General features: G+C 38.8%; 1 protein-coding gene across 3 annotated transcripts in view; it reads left to right on the forward strand.

Moving 5' to 3' along the window:
• Positions 1-417: 417 nt before the first annotated feature.
• LOC137195972 (glutamate receptor 1-like) overlaps positions 418-26,731 on the forward strand; it is a 102,889-nt gene continuing 76,575 nt past the window's right edge. For all 3 annotated transcript variants that reach the window (XR_010931188.1, XM_067608708.1, XM_067608707.1), the window contains exons 1-2: positions 418-749; positions 5,710-5,844. Coding sequence is in view for 2 of the 3 variants with exons in the window: in XM_067608708.1 (XP_067464809.1) it covers positions 653-749; positions 5,710-5,844 (232 nt within the window). In the remaining variant the exon portion in view is untranslated. The remainder of the gene's footprint in view (positions 750-5,709; positions 5,845-26,731) is intronic.

Below are 26,731 nucleotides of genomic sequence, written 5' to 3' on the forward strand. Positions count from 1 at the left end.
TTAACAGTTAATATTTTGGACCAAACTTTTGACTGGTATTGTATATTGACCAACTTACCAACTTAACATTTTTTTTTGTTTTTTTCTTATAATTTGTACTAAATTGCACCACCTACTCTGTGAAATGTCCTAATAGTTAACAGTTTAATGCCTGCAAATTACTCCGGGACTTTTCCAGGAAATTAGTGTAAAATTAAAGGACCTGTAAAATAAATTGTTACCTAATATAACACTAATATGGTAATACAGCGTGAAGTAAAGTGGTGTTATCTGCCAATAAAGATTATTTGATTTGAGAGAGAGAGAGAGGGAGGTAGAGGGAGAGAGGGGGTGGGGGGGTCGTGTGTTTGTGTGTGTGTGTGTGTGTGTGTGTGTGTGTGTGGTGGGTGGGTGGGGGGGTACAAACACTGTCGACGCGGCAGCTGAGCTCTGCGCTGCAACTACTGTATGGATGTTTGGTGAGAAGGAAAGAGTCAGAGAGAGAGAGAGCAGAGGCACAGAGAGAGGAGAGCAGGACTGCCGCAGACTGCCGGTGGATGTCTGAGTCTGTAGCCGGGCTGCGGTGGATCTGTGCCGGCCCCGGTGTGGATGGGATTACGCCGGTTGTTCCGCGTCTCCTGTCGGTGCTGCTGCTGCTGCTGCTGGAGGAAACATGCGGCTGCAGAGCTCCCCGCTCCCCTCCGTCCTCCTCCTCCTCCTGCTGCTCGGGCTCTGCAGCGGCACAAGTTTCCCAAGTAACATCAACATAGGTGAGTGAGCTGCCCGCACCCAGGGGCGCCGCGGCGGGGAGAGGGGCCAGCTGGAAGACCCGGCTGGATCTCAGTATTCATATCTTAAATCATGTCGGCACCCAAGATTTCAACTGTAAACGCTTATTTTGATTTATATTACACTCACTATGCATTCATACAGTTACGCACTGTGTTAAGGCTCCCCCAGCTCTTTATATATTTTGACTTAAAATGATTTTTGGGAGCCTAATTCTCAAACACTGCTGCCCATAAAAGTGATTCTGTGTAACTCTCCCAAGACTGGCTCTTGTAACAATCCTGTAATATTGCTAGAATATCTCTGTTGCGACTTATATTGTATTTACAGACTATAGCTCCTCTCAGCACTCCTGTAATAATGCCTGTGGCCGGGATTCCCTCCCTCTGTGACTTACAGTATGTTAGTATTCATGTATTCATGTCGTGACTTACAGTATTTTTTGTTAGTATTCCTGCAACGTACAGTAACCCATTTAATCCTATGATGACGTATAGTTGTGTTCAGGTGATTAAAACAAACTGCTGTGATATTGTGTTTTTTCACTTCGACTGAGTCTTAATGGAGAAGAATATTGAAGGAATCAGCACCATGGACAGAGTCAGACTCTGTCCATGGTGCTGATTCCTTCAATATTCATGTTTGAGGTGTCTTACATATTTATTGACTCATAGCGTGTTTATTGGTACAGATTGGTAGATATAAAATTCAAATAATACCCCATATTGAGTTAAATTGTGTTTGTTGGTACTTCTTCCTTTATTTGCTTCCAAAACGTCGGCTTTCTTCACACAGTTTTGTCGTAAAGGTACTCAGTAGTGCCCTTGGTAGTAATTCCCTGTAATAATCTTGACTTTTAGTGTGCTTAATGGTTCCTGTCATATTTCCTCCGGGACTCTCAAGCTATCAGGGACTGTGTAGAGTGCAGCCTGCATCCATTCTTTATCCTATATTTCTATATTGGCCTCTACTCTTTCAACACACTCAATCTTTTCATGCAGCATTTACCGTCCGTGACTGTTATTATTGCACTCCATCAATAATCACAACTGCACCGGTTGAATTGTCCGTTTTTTATTTTATTCCCGTTTGAACATTGTCTGGTTTGGTCACATTCAGCGTGGATCAGGCAGCTGTTAGTCTATATACTCTCCCAAAATGAAGTTATAATGTGACTCATCCAGACTTCCGTTGCAGTTTCCTCTCGGGTTTGGTGCTGATGTGACATCAAGTTGAACTAATTTTCTCTCATTTTTGTCACTTCCTTTTGTTTCTCCATAGGGAGGCTTTTAACTGTATTTTGGGAGGATACATAGAATTAGAGAAATCACGCCTGAACCAAAAACATGCGTGTTTTGCGCACACAGAGAAACGGGAGTGCGCACTGTGCCAAAGATTCCGATCCGACATAACCTGCATTTCATCGGAATAAAATCACTCAGTCTGCAGCCTGACCCTGCATACCAACCAGGCTGCAGAGCTCAGCATTCAAAATCACTAACATTGGGTTTCTCTGAATGTTTATTGAATCAGTGAGTCCTTCTGTCAGAGCAGATGGACTGCTTCCAGCCTTATGATGAATAAATCATATACTATTTAAATAATATTCCTATAACATTCCTATTTTATACATATAAATTATATTTTGCCTTGAAAAAAAATCTGCTCCACCACTTCTTTGACTAATCTGAGCTTCTGTGACATTTGTGTTTTATTCCTGATGACTTTAATGCAGCTTTAAACAGTTAGTGGTGGAATATAACTACACAAGCTCAGTACTGTACTTTACTTTGTACTTTACTTGAGTATTTCCATTTAATGCTTCTACTCCACTACATTTCAAAAGGAAATATAATTTTTTACTTTAGTATTTATTTGACAGCTTTACAGATTAAGATTTTATATAGAAAATATAACTTGATCTTATATGATATGATGCATTGCTGTAAGATCATCTACCCAACATTTAAAATGGTTAAATTAGCACTCAACCACTTGCAGCAGTAATAAGAGCGTCCAGCTGGTTTAAGGGTTTATAGTGGCTGACCATGAAATTGCATCGACCCCAGTTTAAGACATGCTGGGTACGTTTGCTGCAAAAGTGCTACAATAATTAATCAATTACAAAACTGAAATGGTTTAAACACAATAATGAAGCCTTAATAATAATCCTGTATAACATCAACATGGAGAATTTCTGCATGATGAACATTTTAACTTTTAATACTCTGAGCACATTTAGCTAAAAACAAACATGTACTTTTACTTTGAAAACATTGCCAATGCAGAATTTAAGAATTGTGCTGCTGCTTTTATTTAAGTGTATTATTAGGCTATTCTTATTTATTTAAGATCTGAATACTTCTTCCACTGTAAACAAGTGTTTATAAATTATATTTTTTAAATTAACAGTCTAGTAAACTCAAGGAATGCGTTTCTTTTTATCTTTTTTCATTTTACAGTCATTTTCTTGAGCCTGTGTTGTTATTTATCTCTAAAACAACGGGTTCATAATTGTTCAAGTGTAAAAAGACTGTAAATGTGTCAGATATCCACTTGATATGACTAACTCAGACTGCTGAAGCCTCATATAAGCTTCACAGAGACTTTTAAATGCATTTTTGCACAAAGTGATGTTGGATGCTGTTCTCTTCTCTGTGCAGAGTTTGTTTTTATATTACTCTGCTGAAGGAGGAACGTTTCTCTGAGTTCACCTGAAACCTGCGTTTAACACCTGGATACCTGCAGGTTTTACAACATCACAACTAGCTTGGAACCAGTCTTGGTCCAGTATTTAATTTACACAAATGTGATTTGGAAACTTGAAGCCTCCAGTGCACAAATACTGAAAATGGACTTTACAGTGAAGGAGGAAACATCTTGTGTCTAGAGCTGCAACGATTGGTCAATTATCATATGATCGTTGCATTTAAGAAGCTGAAACCGTCAAATGTTTTTGGAAAAATGATTAAAACAATTATTTGATCATCAGTTGCCAATTAACTCTCTATCAGTTGATTAATTGATTAATCAATTAAGTGTTGCAGCTCTAATAGATTCAGGATTTTTGTCATTTTAAGGATTTGAACAAAGTAATTTCATATCATATCAGACCAAACGAATAACTGATAAGTCAAGAAAATAATTGACAGATGCGACCCTAATAGAGATTAGACATCACACCTGCAAATGTTTGCTATTCTCCATTTAAGCAGGTTTCCTTTGTTTGGTCAAACTTTGTCCAGTCCCACAGAACTTTATTTTAAATACCTGTAAAGATCTTAATATGTCAGGCTGAATTTTGGGGAGATGTGAGTAAAATGATGCACTAGATGGTGGTGTTTTGTAATAAGGTTTAACGATTTTTAAGAGAAAATCTGTTTTCTCAACCAGAGGTGACAGAGCAGAAGTCAAAATGATGTTAAACTCTTTGTGAAAGAACCAAAGAACGGTGAAAGTTCATTTTAACATTTGAATTCAGCAGGCGTAAATACCAGAGAGAATCTCTCTATAGTCAGTGCAGAGGTATAAAAAAAACATCTCTTCCCTCTTCACCACAGAGAAGACAAGAGGGTCAATCACAGTCACAGTTTAAGTGTTCAGATAATTTCTCTGTGACCTCAAAAACATGATGTCGAGAGGGTGTGAGTGCCAGGAAAATAGGCAAGATAAGAGACGTAATAAGAGGCTTTTAACAGCAATTACTGCAAAAACCAGACAGTCTGGTTTTTTTGACAACGAGAAACTGCCCATGGTGTCATCTACCATCTATTGTGCCAACAGATGCAACTTTGCAGCACATACACACAGGAGTTTTAGAGCAAAGTGAGTAGCTTTTGTTTCACACTATTCCACTGACCGACAGCAGGTGGCGGTAAAGCGCCAAGAAATGTGGCATTGAACCAACAAAAACAAGGACCCAAAACAGAGAATGTATTATTTAAAGTGTATATAATGTATAGTTTTTAATACCAGTCTGAGCTGTCAGTGTGTAATGTGTTGGTGGTGGCTCGTAGTGATGAACCTACAGAGAATTATCAGTGACTCTGCAGCTCCTCTCGGCTTCACAGAGCTTCGTAGTGAGTTTCAGCTCATTGTTTAGCTATTTTACTGTTTTGGTTCACTCTCAGTGCTCTCATAGCATTGTTTAGGGCTGCAGCAGGCAGCTGTTTTCAGAGAAAAAGCTATAAAAAGCCACTGTACACTACTTTCTCAGCACCAAACGGCAAACAGACACAGTTAGCTGTAGACTAGCTGGTGAACATAGTGGAGCATTTAGTGGCTAATAATAATAATGTTGCTCCGTAACTGCTGGATGTAGAAATAAGCAACTGTTTGCTAACAAGTTCAACATATCAACTTAAAAGCTGATGATGTGTCAGTTCATGCAGGTTTGAAGCTCCCCTTCAGACATTTTTAAGACATACAAAAATACTCTGCTGCTTTGACTAATAATTTGTGTCAGATCTGGTTTTTCTGCTAAAAACTACCTTGTTAAAAATGATTAAACCTGACTGACAGATTGACATCAGGGTGGTTAATATGAAAAATAGTGGTGGAAGTAGAGTTGTGCAGGTGTAACTGTTTTCTGTTGACTGGTGATCACATGATGTGTCCTTTATAAAGAGAGTGCTCACTGAGGGCTGTATGCTAAAAGACCAACACATGAAGTGATTGGTTTTGCTGTTTTTTAAACTATAGACTGCTGCCTAACAAACTGTCTGCAAATTTTCATCCCAACAGGATTTTTAACTCAATATTTTACGTTAATGTCATGTATGTGTTGCTGCTGGAGGCCTTTACCTCCTTTTTTGACAAAAAAGTGAATTTTCAGTTAGCGTGAGTGGTTATTTCGTCCTCTCTGGTTCTTTCTGGTTCTTTCTGTATCTGCTTTAGGACAGGAAATAATTTCCACTGTGTCTCTGTGTGTTTGTCAAACAGGAGGCCTTTTCCCCACCGGCTCCCATGAGTACGAAGTGTTTCGTTTTGCCCTGGCACAACACCAGGACATCCCCAAACTGGTGCCACAAGTGGACATGGTGGACACGGGGAGCAGCTTCGCCATGACCTACGCCTGTAAGTCTTGTTATCTGACTCTCTACATGTAATCAGACAGAGCTGCAGCTCATGCAGGACACTGTCTGACCTCATGTTTGTGAAGTTTCTGGCTGCTGCTCCTTGAAATGTTGATGTTTAACTGAGCTACAGTGATGTTAACTTATCTAAAGTGAGCTAACTTTAGCCTTGTCTGGCCCAGCGACAGCAGGGACTGATTGAAAGAGGTGTGACATTGGCCCTTTTCTGTTTTCTAAGGCATTGTATTGCGTCCTGCACCTGTTTTCTGTGTGAAATCTCACACACCAGCGACACCTTAAAGTCCAACTGAAGTTAAATGTCTTGTTTTTTTGTCTGCTGCAGCAACATATCTGCTCTGTAAGTCATGTGTCCTGAGTTCCTTTGAGAAAAAATCAGAAAGGGAGATATTTAGATATTAATATTTTAGGTTCTTTGTTTTCATGATGTGCCCTCTAGTTTTACATTATTTTGATACAGCAAATCAAATCTTGCAAAAACGATAACATGTTGTTCTATCATCGGCAGAGCAGACAGTCACACTGAGCCTGATTGCATCCTGCTACACAAAACAAGAGCCACAGACTCTGAACAACAACCCACATTAGCTTTCCTGTGAAAGTCTCCTTCTTATGTAACTCACAAACATGAACAAACGTCTTGTCCTGCAGATTCGCTTGTTGAACGAGCCACCAAACAAAAAGTCACTGAGTAAAAGTGCATCGCTGACATCGGTTAGCAGTTAGACAGCAATTAGCTGCTCAGCTGCAGCACATTAAACAGCATTTTAACAAAGTTGCAAATGTCACTTCAGACCCATTAAATGCTGGTTTGGTTCTTACTCTTCAATATCACTGCTAACAACACACTGTGTGTCAATGACTTGTAGCTACAGCAGTTTGATCGCTTTACCTCTTTTCATATGATGTAACACCAGTAGCCTACTGAGACAAAAAAGAGCTTTTCTGATATAAGACCTTTTTTCTTCCTTTAAATAATAAAAAAACATTAAAATGAAGTTAAAGAACTTTTTGACATAACTAAATGTGATTTCAGTTGGCTAACTTGACTGCTACTTCTGAGTGTATGGTATGTTTGATGTGTGCTACAGGTGTCTGTAAACAATGTGATGCTGTGTGGTGAGGTCATTGCCAGTTTCACTGCCAGCCATCATCAAGTGTCCCAGGTCCCTTCAGGGATTTTTCCTCGGAAAGAGGAGCTGATTTAGGCGACAAATATCATGAAATCCCATGATCTCAATATCCGGCATTCAACCCTACTACGAATGTAACATGTGAATTCAGTTTTGGAGTTTATTTAATGTCAGATTTACATTCTTTATGTTGTCAGTGTAGCTTCAGGTTCTCTGTGCTGTCTGTCTGAGTGTCCTGTAGGTTTGTGATGGTGTAACCTGCTGTCCACTGTAGTCACCGTCACGGGTCGGTGCATCATTCCTCCATCATCCAGACTTCTTTCAGCAGACTTGGGATTTAGAGAACATAGAAGTAAATGGAAGCAGGCTTTAAAAGAGCAAACTGCAGCAGTAAGTGGACATAGACCAGAGGGAGCTCGGCACTAAATGGACTCAGGCTCCAGGGAATGTTTAGTGCAGTACAGTAGATTTACAGAACAATGTTCTGACCTTATTTTTTTCTGAATTTACTAGCTTTCCTTTTAAAACTTGAATTTAAATCTGCTGATAAATTGAACCTCACTTCAAATGCGGACATGAGCAGTTGTCTTAACCTGATGTAAACTATTTAAAGGAGGGAGTGTGCTACCAGACACTGACACTGTGTTGATACTTAAATTGATTTTGCTGCATATGACGCAGATTTTAGTGTCATTTTAAGATTTTAAATTTCTTAACAATGCTCTCTCAGATTCAGTTTTAGTACCCAACAGTAGTGCCGAATCCCAAAATCCCCAAATCAACCTCTGGTTTAACTCCTCTATACTCTCTGAAGCAACAGGGAAAATCCCTGGGCTCACATGTTGACACACATGTTACCATGGTTACCAAATGATCCTGCATACTTATGGATTTTTTCAGATTGCTCCCTTAAAAGGATGTGTCTGCCGATTTTCTGTATTTTTGAATTGATCTACTTACAACTATTGTGTGTAAATCCAGAGCCTGATGTATCTTATTCCTCTGTGCTGTAGACCTCCATTGTTGTCCAAAAACTATTAAAAACACATCAATGAGCCACACCGCTGCACTGGGTAACATGTTTCTTCATCATGAAGGGTATGGTCACATTAGATTGTTTAGAAAGGCTCCATAGACCAATAACAGTGATCACATTTTCAGTCTCCAGAGAGTAGCTCTTTGTGAAGCTGAGTATGTGAGGGAATGCAGTTTTGTTTACATTTTTGCTTGCTTGTTGCACTACATATCACAACCTCTTGACTTTGTGCTATATTATAAATTAAACTTTGTACTATATTATAAATAAAAGAATGTCAATACAAAGTCAAAACACAGCAATCTTACTTAGACCAAAACAACTGCACACAGACCCTACAGAAGAAATGGTCTCGGTTCGTTTGTGGTGGGAATGTGATCCGACCTCCATCTGACCGACTACAAGGCTTCAAGTTTGAGCTAAATGGCTGCTGTAACTTCTTCCTGTGTGTATGGTCTTGCTCTCCCCCCAGACACATTTGACCAATTAGAGGAGAGAACGTTCTCACCTGGATTTTAGTGATGCATTTTGAAACTGAATCAAGGAGTTTGTTTGAACAGACTAAATAGTTTAGATGTGAAAGCACTAGGGCTGCAACTATTGTTTGTTTTCTCAAATTTATTTATTAATCTTTTGGTCCATATAATGTCAGAAAATTATAAAAAATGTTGATCACTGTTTCCCAAAGCCCAAGGTGATGTCCTCAAATGTCTTTTGTCCCGACAAACAGTCCACAACCCAAAGATACTCAGTTAACTGCCATAGAAGACTAAAAAAACCGAAAATGTTCATATTTGAGAAGCTGGAATCAGAGAATTTGGTCATTTTTTCTTAAGATATTAGTCAAAATGATTTATCGATTGACGATCGACTAATCTTTGCAACTCTAGAAGGCAACTTAAAATTAAATCAGATGAGTCAAGAGACAGCTGAATAATGCATTATTGATACAGTTAATGACCAAAATGGTGAAAATAATCTAGTTGTAGTAAACTAGTTGGTGTGTCCTGCTTCAGCTCAGTGCTGCAGGTTATGTTTCTAAACCAGACGTGAACAGAGTCTGAATGATGGAGCTGCTGCACCTCAGCTGATCCCACCTGCCCTCTGGATACTACTGACAAACCCTCCTCTCTGTGTGTCTGTCTCCTTCTATCAATCTCTCTGTCTTTCTCTTGTTTGCCCTTTTCATTCTCTCTGTCTGTCCTCTCCTGTGAAGCTACCTGTCTTCATTTCTCTCTCTGATGGTCTCACAACCCATTTCTCTTCCTGTCTGTCTTCCTCATTTAGCCTCTAATGTATCTCACAACACGTCTCTCTCTTTTTCACTTTCATATAGACATAAAACACACCCTCTAGTTGTGATTTAAATTGAGATCATAAATTATGAAGTAAGCTCTGGGCTTGTATTGGTGGTCTTGTCAGTAAGAAGAAAGAAGACACAGACAGGTGACAAATTAAAGGAAAAACCAGTCCAGGTCTGAATGCCTGACCCCTACAGTGAGGGGGGCTGGGGGCTCTGTTATGCTTTGGGGGGCATTTTGCTGGCATGGTTTGGGTCCACTTGTACCCCTAGAGGGTAGGGTCACTGCAAATCAATTCAAAGTAGTTGTGAGTGATCACCTTTATCCTATGATGAAACATTTCTATCCTGATGGGAGTGGTCTCCTCCAGGATGACAATGTCACAATTCACAGGACGCGAGGGGTCACTGAATGGTTTGATGGGTCTGAAAATGATGTGAATCATATGCTATGACCTTCACAGTCACCAGATCTCAACCCAGTTGAACACCTATGGGAGATTTTGGGCTGACATGTTAGACAACGCTCTCCACCACCATCATCAAAACACCACATGAGGGAATATCTTTTTGAAGAATGGTGTTCATCAGTCTTGGCATTGATCCTACAAGTCTATGAACTGTTCTGCAGGGATGAAAATCTCAATTGATTGATTAGATACCTAATTGAAGATCGATTAATTGTTTTGAGTCATTTTTTAAGACAAAAAGTCCAAATTCTCTGATTCCACCTTCTCAAATGTGAATATTTTCTAGTTTCTTTAGTACTCTATGACAGTAAATCTTGAATATCTTTGGGTGTGGGCTGCTGGTCAGGACAAAAGAAGACATTTTAGGATATCACCTTGGGCTTTGGGAAACAGTGATCGACATTTTTCACCATTTTCTAACATTTTATAGACCAAACATCTAATCAGTTAAATGAGAAAATAATAGATTTATTAATCGATAATTTGAATAAACTAAAAATAGTTGCAGCCATAGAAATCAGAGAAAAAATACCCTTTTTACTTTTCTCCAGTAAAAGTTTTTACCGCACATCCATGATTATGAGACAATGGGCCCCTGGGCACGGAGGCATAAAAGCTTCGTGCGAGATCATCTACGATATCATCAACGTACAATGTATTGGTCATTTCGCTCTCAATTGTTATGAGAGAAAGTGCCTTGAGGTGTTTTTGCATCATCCTAGTCCTCAATTCATTTATAATCCTGGAGAGGAGAGAGAATGACTGCTCCCCTTCGCAATTACTGATGGGCAGAGTCAGAAATAGCCACAGTACGACATTAACATTTGGAAACATAGATTGCAGGCCATAATCTAGAATTATTCGGAGCAGTCCTTTTGGGCTTGTATCATCTTCAGACTTAATAAATGATCTGAGCTGAATAACTTCATCACCTCTGTCATCTACGTCAGATGGGTATCCAGATGCCAGAACTGTAGCCTTCTCAATCACTGAGGCATTGGACTTACATTTTGCACAGAAAAGCACACTGAACAAACTGCACAGGTACCCACAGGCGTCTAGACAGTGTCAGAGGCTCTGAGTAAGCATGTCAATGTCAACACTGAAGGTCTCTATTTGAAATTTGTGTCCTCTATCAAGCACAATATCCTGCTCTCAACTTTCATCAGCAAAAGTCTTGCATCAGAGCGGCCCTCTCAAAACTGTCAAGAAGGTCTCTATGCGGCCACAAAATCACGCAACAATTCAAGTGCCCTAATTGCAGTATCAAGGGCTATATCACTTCACTGCAAAATAGTGCTAGTTGCTTGAAACCTTGACAGTATCTTAGAACTTGGCCATGAACACCATTACAGAGCGTTTGTCCCTTTTTTCTGTTAAGCCTCTTTTGTATCTTTTGGTAATTTTGCCACAGTGCTTTCATGGAGTCAGCACGGCAGGTCCAGCGTGTAGTGGAGAGAGATTTAAGAGTTAGATTGATGCGCACATTGGAATCCCCAAAATACTGTGGAGGCAGAGGTGAACATATATAGAGACTGCAACAAGTCAAAATATTTGCCAACTACACTGCTAAAGGTTTCAATACAGTTTATTCCAACCAGATTTAAAGAATAGGCAGCACAAGGGACGAAGTGAATCAATGGATCCCTCTTCTTTAGATGCACCTGCTATCTGTTGTATTTTCCAAACATATCACTTGCATTGTCATACAATTCACTGCGGTAGTTTGCCAAATCTAGTCCAAGATTGTGCACCAATGAGACAACACAGTCCACTAAACCCTGTGTGACTAGTGATGGGCTCAAATCCTAGAAATCATTCCACTACATGGCCTGTTTTGGTCACAAATCTGAATATAAAGGTGAGCTGGTTTACATGGGATAAATTGGGGGTCGAGTCAACTATCACAGAGAAATGCTTAGTATTGTGTAATTCCTTTATTAATTGCTGGTTTAGTTTTCTCTCCCATAAGTTCTATAAACTCTTCACAAATTGTTGAGGATACCCATCTGTCCAAACTTTCTCATATGCTCTGCCAAGAACGGGTCAAATTATGACCACCGGAGCTGTCACAATATTAGATTTTCACAACATGATTATCATGGCCAAAAGAATTCACAATAATGATATTATCGTGATATTTATATTGAAAATTGGAAAAAAAAATTATTTCAGTCAAATTATCTTTAACTTTGTTAATTGTGCATTTTGCCTCTTTTCTCTCACATGAATTACACATAAAATATGAGTGTAGGGAGGTGCAGAGAAAGTCGGTAGTCATAGCTGTGCAAAGTTTCAAAGAAGTTTGAACACACTGAAGTGTAAGGTTTTTATTTATGCCGGCAGATGACCTTTAGCTGTGATTTATTAGCTGGAAAACACAATGCTACCACAGCATGGAGTCTTACCAAGTCCAAGTTCAAATTTAATAACAATACCTCAGAGAATGAATATTTAACACATTTTTCTGAGGATATGTCTGGGCGTCTTCCAAAAAAAAGGCCATTTAGAGACACCCAATAACCCCTGCTTCAGAGTAACTGAAGCATAAACACATTATAGTGCTTTGTTCTCTTGTTGAAACGAAACTTTGTGCATATAAAAGAGTCAAAACAAGTGCTATGGTAGAAAAGCAGTTCATATAAAAAGTAAATCACAGCAAACTGTTTATATTTACATAATTTCCATGTTGTGGCCTTATAAAAAGCAAAAAAGCAGCATAAGGTAATTTTCAGAATTTCATTGGCTATTTGAAGCGCCAGTCATCGGCAGAATCTGTTCCTACTGGCTCGGTCTTTATATGAAAGAAGAGGGACAGGCACCTCATTTCAACACAGACTCTCGTTGGCTATTGTAGGCTGTGGACAGGACATGGAAGCTCCTATTGGGTCAAGGGAGGTGTCAATGGAAAGGTCAGCCGCCATTTTGATACCAAGATGTGGCTAATGTCTATATGCTAACGTGAGTTATGATGGAGAATGCATTGGAAGATTAGGACACCTGCTGGCTAATTTGTAATGATGCATGGATATTTATTGATGTAATAATGTATTTTTGACTAAATATTTTACTGGATTGGATCAACTGGACCTTTGCCAACGTAACAAGACCATTTTTGTCAGAGTTGTATCAGTCAGTGGAGTAATATAAGGCTTTATAGGTGAGTAGCGTGAATTTTGTAATTGTTTGTTTGTTGGTGGTCTGACAGAAGCGTTGATTGTACCTGTCCATTGTCCAGCAATGGAATCACAAAAATCTTTTTGTGTAACTTACATAACATAGTTGTGTACTTCTCTGTTTGATGGCCCGTGGATGGGCCGTCGGAACGTTTAGGGGTTTTAAGAGGCGCTGGATTATTTACACAATATTATCATATGTGTATTATTAACATGATATCAATATTTCATTTTTTAAATATCACAGTTATCATCAATACCAGTATATCACGACACCCCTGCTGTCAACTGTAAGAAGTGACTAAATTTTGAGTCAGAAGAGAGAGTGGTTAATCTTTCCTGACCTCCATAACTAGGTAAATCTCTGTCTGATGTACATTATATTTCTTAATTACATCATTGCTTCAAATGCTTTTTGTGTTTTATTCCTCAGCCATGCTAGCAGCTCTGTGGGGCTGGAATGCTAACGTCAGCATGCTAACAGGCTCACACTGACAATGTTTACGTGTTATGCAGGTATAAAGTTTACCATGTTCACCATCTTAGTTTAGCGTGCTTATAGGTAATTTCCACCACACCTCACAAAGCTGGGTCAGTTACAGCTTCTAACTAAGCTGTGCCCTGCTCTCTTTCAGGAAGCTATAGTTGATCCTCCATGTTAGCAGGTGGCGGAGGCGATGCATGTTGCCGTTGGCCCTCTTCTTTAGAACCGGTCTTCTTTAGCATCGCCAGTGCTGCTAACTGGCTGTTCCTCCTCACCACCTCCTACGGTGGTCTTGTGAGCCTCCGCAATGTTGTTATTCTCATCGTTCATTTGAATGTTTTTGAAAAAACTGGAAATACGAGTAAAAATATCTGCTTCCCTTGCTTTTTTTTCTTTTCTTAGCTTTTGTTTAGCCGCTCCACTTAGTGTCTGGCAGTGCTCCATTTTACATACACATATGCAGTTGTCAAGATCATGCACATATTGACCTTATCGTCATTTGTGACCTCACCTGTTCACAAACCTCCAGTTCACAAACTTTAATAGCGCCCTCTATTGACCAGTTTCTATACTCATCAATCTAATATGAATGGACATTTGTAGCCCACACAAGCTTCTCCTTCTTGAAAAATGACAATAATAGGTTTAACAATATTATATCTGCAGTAAATAGGGCATCCCCTGATTTTTGCAAGCAGTGAGCCCCTATAAACTATTCAAAATAGTTTTTCATATTCATGTAAGGAATCTCACTTGTCCCAGTTAAGACCTAAAACTAAAAAATATTTAAAGGAGCAAACAGTAAAGTGATACATCACAAAAAAAAAAACAAAAAAACCCCAATAATAATAAATCAGTCAATGTAGGTTATCTGGTATGCATAATGTTACAAAGAGCATTCTTCAATAGGCAGCACTTTTAGCACCTCAAATATCGCGCCCTGACCTACAAAAAGATCTACTGTATCCATGCAGTTGTAGATTGGTCTACGGGCCCATGTTAAATGATTAAGGGACCCCATTCAGACAGATCAGGGGTGGATAACAACATTATGGGGTCTTCATGAATCATGACTTTACAGAAATGTCACATAAACAGCTGATTTGTGTGTGTGTGTATGTGTGTGTGGCCCCTCAGACAGAGTCTTACACTTGCTTTTTGGATTTCTCCCCACAGAGTTGAAGGGCCCATATTGCATGGAGTACTCGGCCCCTCTACAGTCCTATAGATAAACTGAGGGGATAAACACTCACTTAAAAAGCATCATGATGGTTTCTTTCTTGTGTCTCAAAGTGAATGTTTTGGCTATTCCTTCAATTTGATTCATTCCCTCAAAATGATTCATTTATTATCAAAGTAATTGTCAATTAACTTTCAATCAATGGACTAACTGATTAATTGACAATCGTTGCAGCTCTAAAAAAAGCCCATTCTCTATATTTTCAAACATCACAGCGGCATACAGAAAGCATCAATCGACCAGTCAGTCAAACTTTATTTGTATAGCACCTTACATGCAGGTTGGTAAAAGTCAGTGCTTTATATATAGAAAATGACGAGCTGATAGTAAGACAGAACAAATGTAAACAGGAAAATATTTACCAGACAACACAATGTTTGAAGTGTTTTCATTGGTAGTGTAACTCGATGACTAAAGCTGCCATCGACTGCTGTCTTTATGCAAACAATTCTTACCTCTCAGACATTTATGATAGAATACACATAAAGAATTACAGTTTCATGTAAAAACTGTACTGTTGCCTCTTTTCCTGCACCAACTGTACCAACCCTCTCCCCCTCTTTCTCTTCCTCTCTGTCTATTGTCGTCTCCCCGGTCTGTTGTTGTGTGAAATGTAAAACAGACTGAGCTCTGCCTCCTGTGAGACAGACTCTACAGTGGCAGCAGAGCAGCATGGCTGCATCTTTTCAATGTGCTCTGAGGTAGAAAAACAAACATCTCTCTGAGAACACAGACTCTGCTGCGTCTGACAGCAGCAGCAGCAGCTCAGAGTCTCTTTTATCAGGAATTAGTCTTAATGACAACGCGGTTCAGGACTGACAGCCGGTCTAAATGGAACGACACAGCAACAAGAAACCTGAGCTCAGGTGTAAAACCCACAATCAGCTGTGTGACGGGAGGTTATGTGCCTAATTATATTCTGGCCAGCACTAGTTTCATTGTATGGATTCCTGCGGTTCCTATTCTCCTTATTCCCAGCCTCACGATACCTGCAGGACTTCTGCTTATTCTTTTCACAGAACCGCGTCTGTGAGAGTTAGCGGTGTGTGACAGGTGTCTTCAGTTGTCAATGTGCTGATTCCAGTTTCTTAAATGTAAAGATTTGTTTCTTTTCTTTGTATTTTTAAATAAAGCGTATTTACATTTTGCAGACTGTTGGTCAAAACAAACAATTTGCAGTTTGCCACCTTGGGATTTGAGAAACTGTGAATGGCTTTAACAAAAATAATTAACTTATTAATAAAATAAATGATAGCATGAAAATTGTAGGGCTGGATATCTGCACTTATCTGCTCATTTGAATAGATTTTGATTCACAAAGTCCAGAATTGATTAATTGCAATTCAATTCTTGATTCAGTTACATCAGATAAATACTAATGTTGCATAAATCAATTCTCAGTTTATCACGGGAACTTAAATTTCTTCTTTAAGTTTCTTCACTGTTGTTGCCTTGAATATAAAATAGAATAAAATGAACATTACAGGCTGAGTCAACACATTTACGGCTTATAAAACTAGGGACTGAGGACTTTTTTTTTGGGCCACTGCAAAAAGACTAAAACATGACCATCTATATATATTTTTAGGCCCACGTGCAAAAATGTTGAGCAAACCTGCAACACTTGCATGGGTTTCATCATTATACATATTTAAAAAACATAAATGCTGTTCCATACAGTAGAGCTGCAACGATTAGTTGATTAATTGATTAGTTGATGGACAGAAAGTTGATGGAACTATTTTGATAATTAGTCTTTTTTTTTAAGGAAAGTGCTCCAAATTTTCTGGTGTCAATTTCTCAAATGTGACGATTTGATGCTTTTCTTTTTCATACATGATAGTAAACTGAATATCTTTGGATTTTGGATTGTCTATAAGACAAAACAAGACAATTGAAAACATCAGCTTTGACTCGGGGAAATTATAACAAGCGTTTTTCACCATTTTCCTGAAATTTTACAACAGATGATACAATAAATGGCTGCACATGAACTTTCAGAAACCTGCTATTTCGACTTTATTACTTTCAGCACAGACTGCAGAAACTGAAAGTCTACTCTTTAATTTATCTGCACTGTTTGTGTTGACATCAGTCTGATATCTGCAAACTAATGAAAAGCTTCAGTGACAGACAGCTGACTTCCGCAGCTTCATGTCTCGTAAACAGAGACAATATCTTGTTAATAAATACAGATCTCAGATAAGTGTGCAGAGTCTTTTTTTCAGTCTGATGCTCTCACAGATGAGATCACTACATCCGCTACGTGAGTCACGATTGTCCCGTAAACTGCAGCGGATCCATACACTCAAACTATTCATGTCAGAGCTGCAACTAACAATTATTTTCATTAATTAATTTGTCAATTATTTTTGAGTAGTTGTTTGGTCTATAAAATGCCAGAAAATTGTGCAAAATGTCAATCAGTGTTTCAAAACCCAAGATGTCATCCTCAAATGTCTTGTTTTGTCCACAACCCAAAGATATTCAGTTTACTGTCATAGAGGACTAAAGAAACCAGAAAATATTCACATTTGAGGAGCTGGAATCAGAGAATTTGAAAAAAAAAGACTCAAAATAATTAATCAGTTATCAAAATATTTGGTGATTAATGTAATCATTGGGAACTAAATGATTAATGGATTTATTGTTGCAGCTCTATTAACTCGTTATGGTTTACAGGACTGTCGTGACTCACTGCTAATAAAGCAGCTAACAGCTACGCTACTTTTTAACATAAAATAATGTGTGCATGTTGTGATAACTGTGTGTCCACAAAGTAAAGATTTTACACATCATGCAGCTCTAACCGAACCTTTTTACAATAACTAAACACAGCAGACAAATAACATTTAGTGCATGTGTACAATAGTTTTAAAAAAAGGTGAAAATGCAAAGATCGATCTTGAGATTGATCAGAAAATCGATTTCTTTTAGTTGCAGGCAAATCTTGTGTAATAGTGGAAAACAACCCTGAAGTAAAAAAGCCTGTTTTTGTTTTTTTCTTGCCAAATTTGACATTGTCTACAATGTGCTCAGTGATGTTTGAACACTGTAGTTGACATTTTTAACCCCAGATGTCTGATCACAAGACTGCAAGCTGTGACTGATCAGTGAGATCTTGAGCTTTATCTTACACCAGCGCAAAGCAGCGCAAAGTGGCGCCAAGCGCGACACAAGTGTCTTTGCTAGTTTGAGACCGACGCAGTTGTTATTTTCCCGTCCAGCCCACGTTGTTTAAATAGCAAATGCACTTGCTCATCAGAGCGCCAATGGATGTGTTGGTCTTAAAATGAGGTGCGGTCAGGCAAAGAAGTGCTCCTTCTTACTACTTGGCAAATGCGCCATAATAATAGCAATCCGCCAAGGTGCACCTGGCTTTTAAAGGGAATGAGAGATCACACTCTCATTGGTTTATTGCATGTTACACTCAAAACACACCCATGGTTAATTAAGAGACTAAGGACAACCCTTTGGAACCATGCGCCTGGTGCTGCAACCATTTTTCCGCAGTTAAACTAGCAAAAGTGGATTTGGACACACTCTAAATGCACTTGCGCCATGCGCTTCAGACCATGTGCTTAGATTGTTAAAATAGGGCCCCTTATCCCAGTATGAGAAAGAGATGTTTCTGCAGATGTTTGGCAGCTCTGAATGACTTTGCCAGCGTTGCTTCTGAACGTCTGACGACGTTCTCCAGCTCATACACAGTGTACAGTACAGGCAGCAGGGTGTATCTGTGCAGGGGGATGGTGGGAGAGCAGCTGAGCATCATGGGGCGAGTTCTGCACCCAGAGACGAGATGAATGGAATAAGCTTTGTGGAAAAACCTGCAGCTGCGTCTCTGCTGCTGCATCTTCAACACAACAACAACATCTGCTGCTACTGTAGAGAGAGAGAACATATTCAGCAGGCGTTTAAATGTCAGGAAATATGCTGTTAGGATTTCTAATGTACCGATGCTGTTTACAATCAGAAGTTTCTCAGTGACGGGTTTTATTTAACACTAAACTCTACAAGATTGGCACAGAGTGACTGAGCTCTGCTTATATTATGAGTCTGAATAGGAGCTGCTTTGTATGACTGTGGGGATGTTTTGTATATGCATTCCTTGGATGCTGTACATCATGGACTCATATTTATTAGTGGTTTCTAAAGTCTGTAATGGATTAGGTAAAAAAAAGCTTTTATGTGTTTATTTTAGCGTATTTAAATAATTGCTGGACAATTTATCTGTTCTCTCTTCTAGCTGATGATGTTTCAGGATATTTTACAATCTAGAGGTGTCGGTCTCCTTCGGTTATTGTTTTGGATTTAAGTTGGTTCTATAATATAATGTTTTATATGACTGTATTAGAAATTTTATTCATGATTTATAACTGCATTGTTTGTTTGACGTCTGTACTCGTTGCTGTTGCCTACCTTTGCCAGGAAGCTCTTGAAAACGAGATTTTCCTTGTTAAATAAAAAAAAAAGAATGAATGAAAAAATAAATAAAGGAGTTCAAACTCTCAGCTCAGTAGTGTAAAGACGGGCAGACATTATACAGATTAAGCCTGATTTTAACCCTGAAATGGTCACCATTTTAGAATCAGTCATCGTTTGACATGCTGTTCTATTAATCACCTGATCGATCAATCCGGATGCTGGATGATCAGTCGGAAATCTTGCAGGTCAGCAGTTTTGGTTGTCTGTCTGCAGTTCTTAGATCAGATTTCCAACATGGCTGCTGTCAAAAGATGCATTATAAACTGTAGTGAGCTTGTTTTTAATATGTTATCACAGTTCACCCTGAGGGGAACATGAATATATGAACCAAGTTTCATGGCAATCCATCCAATAGTTGTTGAGATATTTCACTGAAAAACCACAAATGTCAACCTGCTGGTGTTACTAGAGGAAAAGTCAGTGATATTCAGGTTGGGTGGGTGTTTATTTGTACAACCGTAACCTTAAAGGTGACATTTCTTAAACCTCAATATCAACGTGCGATTCATCGTCTTCTTTACTTGCAGATACTTTACAAATTAAAGCTGGTATTAAGCCAGTTTCAGACTGTATTTTGTGTTTTGACAACATTTAACATTTGAGAACTTTGACTTCTTTTGTTAAATAAAAGATATCGACAAGTATCGGCACTAGTATCTAAACATTTCAATCTATACGCAGCCTTAAGCTTAACTGCAGAGACATCAACACTCCTCTGAGCAACATGGATGTCTTATATATCACAGCCAGTATTGAACCTGCTCAGAGGAAAAACACTTATAGATGTTTGGTTTCTGGAGGTTTTCAGCAGTTTTGATCCAAAGTTGCACTTTGATTGACATCTGTCAAGCCACGCCCCCCACTTCCTGTTAGTACAAAATGTGAAAGTACGTTCAGAGCGACATCAGCGCTCGAACTGAGAGACTTTCTGCTTATTGTGTCACAGACGTCCTCATTATGTGGAAGGACACACACACACACACACACAGACAGTCAGTCAGTGACTAACCCGTGACGTGTTTCTGTGAGTCTCTGTCTGTCACACTGTGTTTTCGTTGAGCCCTCGCAGGATTTCTTCATCTCTGTCTGGACATTTTTTTTTTTAACTTTCTTTCTTCATTTCCTCATATTTACCAGCTGTTCCGCTTTGCTTACGTCTTCACATTTGTTCACAAGATTACGTTCATTTGCATATATTTCATGCTCTTGATATTGAATTTCTATGTTCTCTCTTCATCTTTTTTTTCTTCGACTCACTGTTTTCTGCTGCTAATATTTTGCAGACCCCTGCATACGTGCTGCCGTCTGCTTGTTTTTCTCTCCTTTATTTATGCTTATTAAGTGGCAGTGCTGTTGTTTACTTCATATTTATTATCTAATATGTTTATTTTGTTTTTAATCTATATGCAGGTTTTAGAAGTGTGTGTGTGTGTGAGTGGGTGGAGTTAATATAACTGGTATTAATAATATAGATAAAAATATGTTTTTACCCCAAAAGCATCCAGAAAAGGCAGAATACTTTCTTCAGCCCTGAGTCATGTCTGCAGGCTTCCTTTTTAGGCTGCATACAACCTCCAGCAATTAACATTTTTATCAACTCAGGTCTTCTTTCATCTGGATTTTGCTGGCTGGACAATAAGATTACTTACTTTACAGAGATTTTAGACCAACATCAGTGCTTAACAATTACCTCTCTTACCAAAACTTCTTCCATTTAAGACTTCCCATACAAGAAGGACTGCAACTAAAAATTATTTTGATTAGTATTTAATCTGACCATTATTTACTTGATTAATTGTTTTGTCTATAAATAACAGTGAAAATGTTGCCTGTTATAATATCTCAGAGTCAAAGCTGACGTTTCTTTGAATAACAGTCTGAAAACTCAATATACTTTATATATTCAGTTTACCATAACATGTGGAAAAGAAAAGCATTAAATTGTCACATTTGAGAAGCTGAAACCAGCAAATATTTGGCATTTTTCCTTAAAAAAATGACTAAAATGATTATTTGATTATCAAAATAGTTTCTGATTAATTTTCTGTCAGTCGACTAATCCATTAAAAGACTAATTGTTGCAGCTCTACATACAGTACTGTACATAAGTACAATATTGAGGTACTTGAGTATTTCCATGTCATGCTACTTTATACTTCACTACATTTATTTAACAGCTGTAGTAAAACAGAACATGTATATTATTTTTGGAATTAATTTAGATCATTCATCATTTTGTAGAGATGTTTTCACTGTGACATATACAGATTTTAGCCTTTTTTGATTGGTTTAATACTTTGAATATTTTTTTTCAACTAATACGTCTGTACTTTTACTTAAAGCAGCTGTAATTTATATGTCTATAACTCCACAGTCTGATCTGTCAGTGTGTAATGTGTTGGTCGTGGCTCGTGGTGATGAACATACAGATAATTATCAGTGACTCTGCAACTCCTCCTTTATGGAGCTTTATAGCGAGTTTCAGCTCATTGTTTATCTGTCCGGCTGCAACTTTACTGTTTTGGTTCACTCTCAGCACTCTCATAGTGTTGTTTTGGGCCGCAGCAGGAAGCTGTTTTCAGAGAAAAAGCTGTAAAAGCCACTGTACACTACCTGCTCAGCACCAAACAGCAAACAGACACAGTTAGCTGTAGACTAGCTGGTGAACATAGTGGAGCATTTAGCAGCTAAAGAGCCAGATATTTCCCTCAGGAGTTGGTAGAGAGTTAAAACAGAGCTAAAAGAGAGTGAATATTGGACTTATATTCACCAGGTGGACAGAAACACGACTACAAATGAATGATAATGTTGTCCAAAGCGATTCTATAAAGGAGGGTGTTTAGCTGGGATTTAAAAGTGGTGATAGATGGGGAAGATCTGACGGGGAGGGACAAACTCTTCCACAGTCTGGGAGCAGAGACAGAAAGAGCTCGGTCACCTTTTGATTTTGACCGGGAACGTGGAACAGAGAGAAGTAACTGATCAGAGGATTGGAGGGGTCTGGATGTAGAATATGAACTGAGCAGATCAGAGACGTAGGCTGGTGCCAAACGCATTCAGAGCTTTAAAAACAAATACAAGAATCTTAAAATCAATCCTATATTTCACTGGTAACCAGTGGAGGGAGGCCAGTACAGGTGATGTGATCTCTCTAGTTAACTTACCAAGGAAATGTTTCATTCCCCACCTCCTGTGATCTGATGTCATAATTATGAGATACTCTCCAGTTTTTGTTCCTGACCTTTGAACTCTGAGGAGCCATTTAGTAAGTGCTGAGCACAGACACAGAGACAAGGACAGATGTAATGACCTTCAGAGTCACTGTAGACTACCAGAGGAGAGACATAAGTCTGAATCTTAATAAATGTGTTGCTGCAATAATAAACACATCCTCATATGAAGGAGCCTAAATGGAATCAGGCACCCTGGCAGAACAATCTGATGTAGCATTCATGCCAGCAAATCAGACTGAATTGAATGGGGGTGGACTGAATGGAACTGAAATGAATTGAATCGGTGGAGGCAGGAAGAGAGACAGCGAGGCAGAGTGAGCATTTGGGTCTAATAGAGCATGTAACAGCGTTTTGAATGGAGCTCTAACCTGAGTTCGACCCCATGTTAACACAGGCTCAGGCTGTGCTAATGGCTTCATGAACTCACACCCCGCTGCACATTAAAAAAATCCAGGAAGGGACCATTTCAAGAATAAATATTGCTTTTTTTTCTTTTGTCAGACTGAAGTGTGATGGTTTTGGGCTGAGCGGGTGAAAATTCATCCGTCAGCTGAGGTGAATGAAATGCAGGAAAAGTCGTCAGAGCACAGACAATGAAAGTTTGTCTTTTTCATTTTTAGGTTTAAGAATAATATTCAGACATTCGCAGTGGTTTATCCTCAATAACTCATTGTCAGTTTTCACCAGATCAATTGTGCAGTGCAGGATATAGATTGACGTCACACAGGTGTTATTTTTACTAGGGGTGTGCCCAAATACAAATACATTATTTGGCAAAACACAAATAGTGGGTTTTTTTTTTTTTAAATATTTGTTTCATACAAATATTTTTAAAATTATTTGTCCTCAGGAAGAAAAAAAGTGTCTCTCCTCTGCTCCGCTGTTACGTCTATCAGCAGGTCTCAACAAGGGGAGTCACATCCACCTGCTACATGACGCACATTTCCTAATTTGGACATCACTCCCAGAGTTGGGGGTGTTGTTCCCCTTCTCCTTTCCACAAAGTTAGGTTGTAAAAAATAGGCAATAAATGAAAAGTGCAAAGCAAGAATCGCCTTTGAAGTTCTTCCCTACACATTAAACGCTGTGCTGTCTCTGTGTTAGGGGTGTATAAATCGGTAGAGGTCTGTCTGCAATGAGGCGATGAATAAAGTTTTAGCTCAGTGGTCAGCACTGGCTCTGGAGCCTGGCGCCATAATAGTCTAACAGAGCTTTTAAAATTTTGTTTTTATCTTTTTAGTTTTTTTCAGACACTTCAAACCAACTTTATTTTCATCTAGACATCATCAGGAGGTGGGGCCTTAAAGAGACAGGCAGCTAAAACGGCCTGTTTCAGACAGAGGCTGAACTGAGGGGCTGCATAAAGGACCAGTAAAAGATAAATAAGGAGTTTTTAATTGTAAATCCTGCAAAGATATTCCAGTAGAGTCCCAGGATATAAATATATAGATGTGGAAATGAGCAGGATATGTGTCCTTTAATGCAGAAAATGAAGCAGATGAGACATATTTTTGTGACATAAATGGATACAGACAGCAGCTCTCATTACACCCGAGAGGACAAACTGTAGGGGCAAAGAATACAATTAATTTAGAATTGCATAAAATGATGGTATTCCTAGATAACCCAATATATTCTGAAAATAACAATATATGATAAATACTCACAATATAATAAGTCTGTAAATATTGAGAGTAAAAACTCAGCAAAAAGAGTCTGTGGTTCAAAATTAAGAAATAATTTCAGTCAATCTTCAGAGAGAGAACCTGTGATCTCTTAACCTCCTCCTCTGCATCTGAAGTTTGCACTTTAAATATAAACTCTAACCACTGAGCAGCAGCTGCAACAGAGCCAGCTAATTCACATTTTAACTCAGCGTCCTCCCCGAGGTTCAGATGAAGATGGGAGGAGGAGGAGGAGAGCAAATTAAATGGTGTTTCTCCTCTGTCTGGCTGCCAGGACTTCCCTTATCAGGAACCTACAGATTGAGACGACAGAAGGATAGGACATGACTGCCCCACTCCCCGTAGTTTTTATTATTTATTGTTTATTGGTGTAGAAAATAAAAAATAAAGAGTGCATCGTGTTGGACACATTCAGGCAGGAAGCCCGGTGAAAAGAGGAACAGAGAGACAGAGAGCTGATTTGGTTTGCTGGTGACATTTCGCCCTTGAGGACTCACTTGTAGTTTCACGCTCAGTTGAACGCCTCAAATGTGAAATGAGGATAAAGAGAGCTGCATGTGTGTCGCCCAGAAAGACGTTTATCTTCAACAACACAATTTGGCAAATAATGACAAAAAGAAGAGTTCAGATAGGGGGGGGGGGGGGGTGCTGTAGCAGCAGAGAAAAAGAGATTATCTTTAATTACTAAGCTTAATCCTTCGTTTCATGTCGGGCAAACAAGCAAGATCAGATGAGAGAATGAAGGAAGCAGAGAGGGATTTGAGTCAGAGAAAATAAAGGTGACAAAAGAGAGGAGATAAACTGCAGGGCTTTGACTGTTTCTTTTTAATTGAAGTCCACTGAGAAATAATTTGTGGCTGAAAATAATATTAGTTTTTGTTTAAAATTCATGAAACAAATGCTAATTGTTGGATCGCAGCAGCTGTGTGGTGGAATCTGAATCCATGTGAGGTTTTTAAACTGCTTCTTGTGGGGATGTGAGGTCAGAGGTCAGCGTCATGTTTTAAGATTCCTCTCTTCACAGTCAGAGTATGAGTATGAAACCCTCTGTTGGTTTCGTACAACGACAATTCCAATAAAGTTTATTCAAACAAGACGACAACGTTGACAAAATGAGAGAAAGGCAGTCACTTGCACTGTGCAGTTCTACCATGAACGGAAAGTAAGTCTTCTGGTTATATTGGAGTATTTACCCAAATATTGGCTGATAGTTCACAGGGAGACGTTTCCAACGAGTGGTCACATGACCCTGCTAGCTCTGATTGTTGTTAATTAACTGGCATACATGATGCAGACGTCTGTGCTGCTATTTGGCAATTAGAGAGGGTACTACTCTGACTAACATGGATGTAGCCTTGTTGTGTTTCATCTCTGTTGCAAACTGAGTTGCAGATCAGATTTTTTTAGAACAGGTTCAATAGCATCAGTGTATATAAGGGTGTTTTTCACTCTCTAATTCAGAATTTTGATTAGGTTGATGTGAAGATACTCAATGTATTTCAAAATTCTCTCCAGTGTCCCTTATCCATAGAGCCCAAGGTTGTTCATTTTGGCCTTACAGCTGTCATTTCTGATTCAATCTGGGTATGTTTTTAAGGCACAAATTCAAAAAAGGGCTTAAAGAATTTGGCTGGTGATTTTCTATATTTTTCTTGTCAACAAATCTCATGTTTGGAACCAAACCAACAACGAGCTGATCTACTAAGTATTGTGTGTGTATCCAAAGCCTGATATATCTAATCACGTTGTTTCATTTAGAAACGTCTCCAAAGACTAATAACAGCGATGATGTTTTCAGTCTCAGGAGAGTGTAAGGCAGACGCCACTGAGCATGTGCTACATATCACAACCTCTAAACTTTGTTCTACATTGTAAATTTCTCAAAGACCTTCAGAAATTGATCGTGATCGCTGTTATTAGTCTTTGGAGCCGTTTCTAAATAAACTAACGTGATCAAACTCTTCATGATGAAGAGTTTGACATGATTTTAATAGTTTCTGGACAACAATGGAGGAATAGAATATACAGTATCAGGCTTTGGATACACACACAATACTTACTACTACTTACTAATTAGATCAGTTCATTGTTGGTTTGGCTCAGCATGTTAGATTTGTTAACAATAACAAAAAAAAGAATATCACCATCCTTTAATAGGTTAAACAGAGTGATAGTTTTGGTGAAGACAATTTGTCAGTTTATCTCAGCAGCTCAGCAGACTGTAAACTGAAATAAAATCTGCTTCTAATGCTAAACAACAGCAGTTAGTTTTACTTTAATTTGTAACAGAATTCACATTTTGGGTAGTTTGGTTGGATATTTGTTTGTGTAGCTCGTACACGCTGCTGGTTTGTTGTCTCTGGAGTGAATTGTGGGTAAACCTCTGTGGACGACTGAAATGTAAATGTAGACATGAAGGCAACATGATTCAGACAGATTAGATTTGAACCTCCAACTGTTGGGAGAGAAAACAGCCTCCATTTCTCCTCTATATATGTGTGTGTGAAAGCTGCATTCTCAGCAAGAGACTATGCCTGCGAGGCTGAAATGCCTAAATGACTTTAGACTGAATGTGTGTGTTGTTGTGTAGTGTGTGCACTTGTATGGATGTGTGTGAATCAGTGT

This window comes from Thunnus thynnus, chromosome 13, assembly GCF_963924715.1.
Source record: "Thunnus thynnus chromosome 13, fThuThy2.1, whole genome shotgun sequence".
Classification (NCBI taxonomy): domain Eukaryota; kingdom Metazoa; phylum Chordata; class Actinopteri; order Scombriformes; family Scombridae; genus Thunnus; species Thunnus thynnus.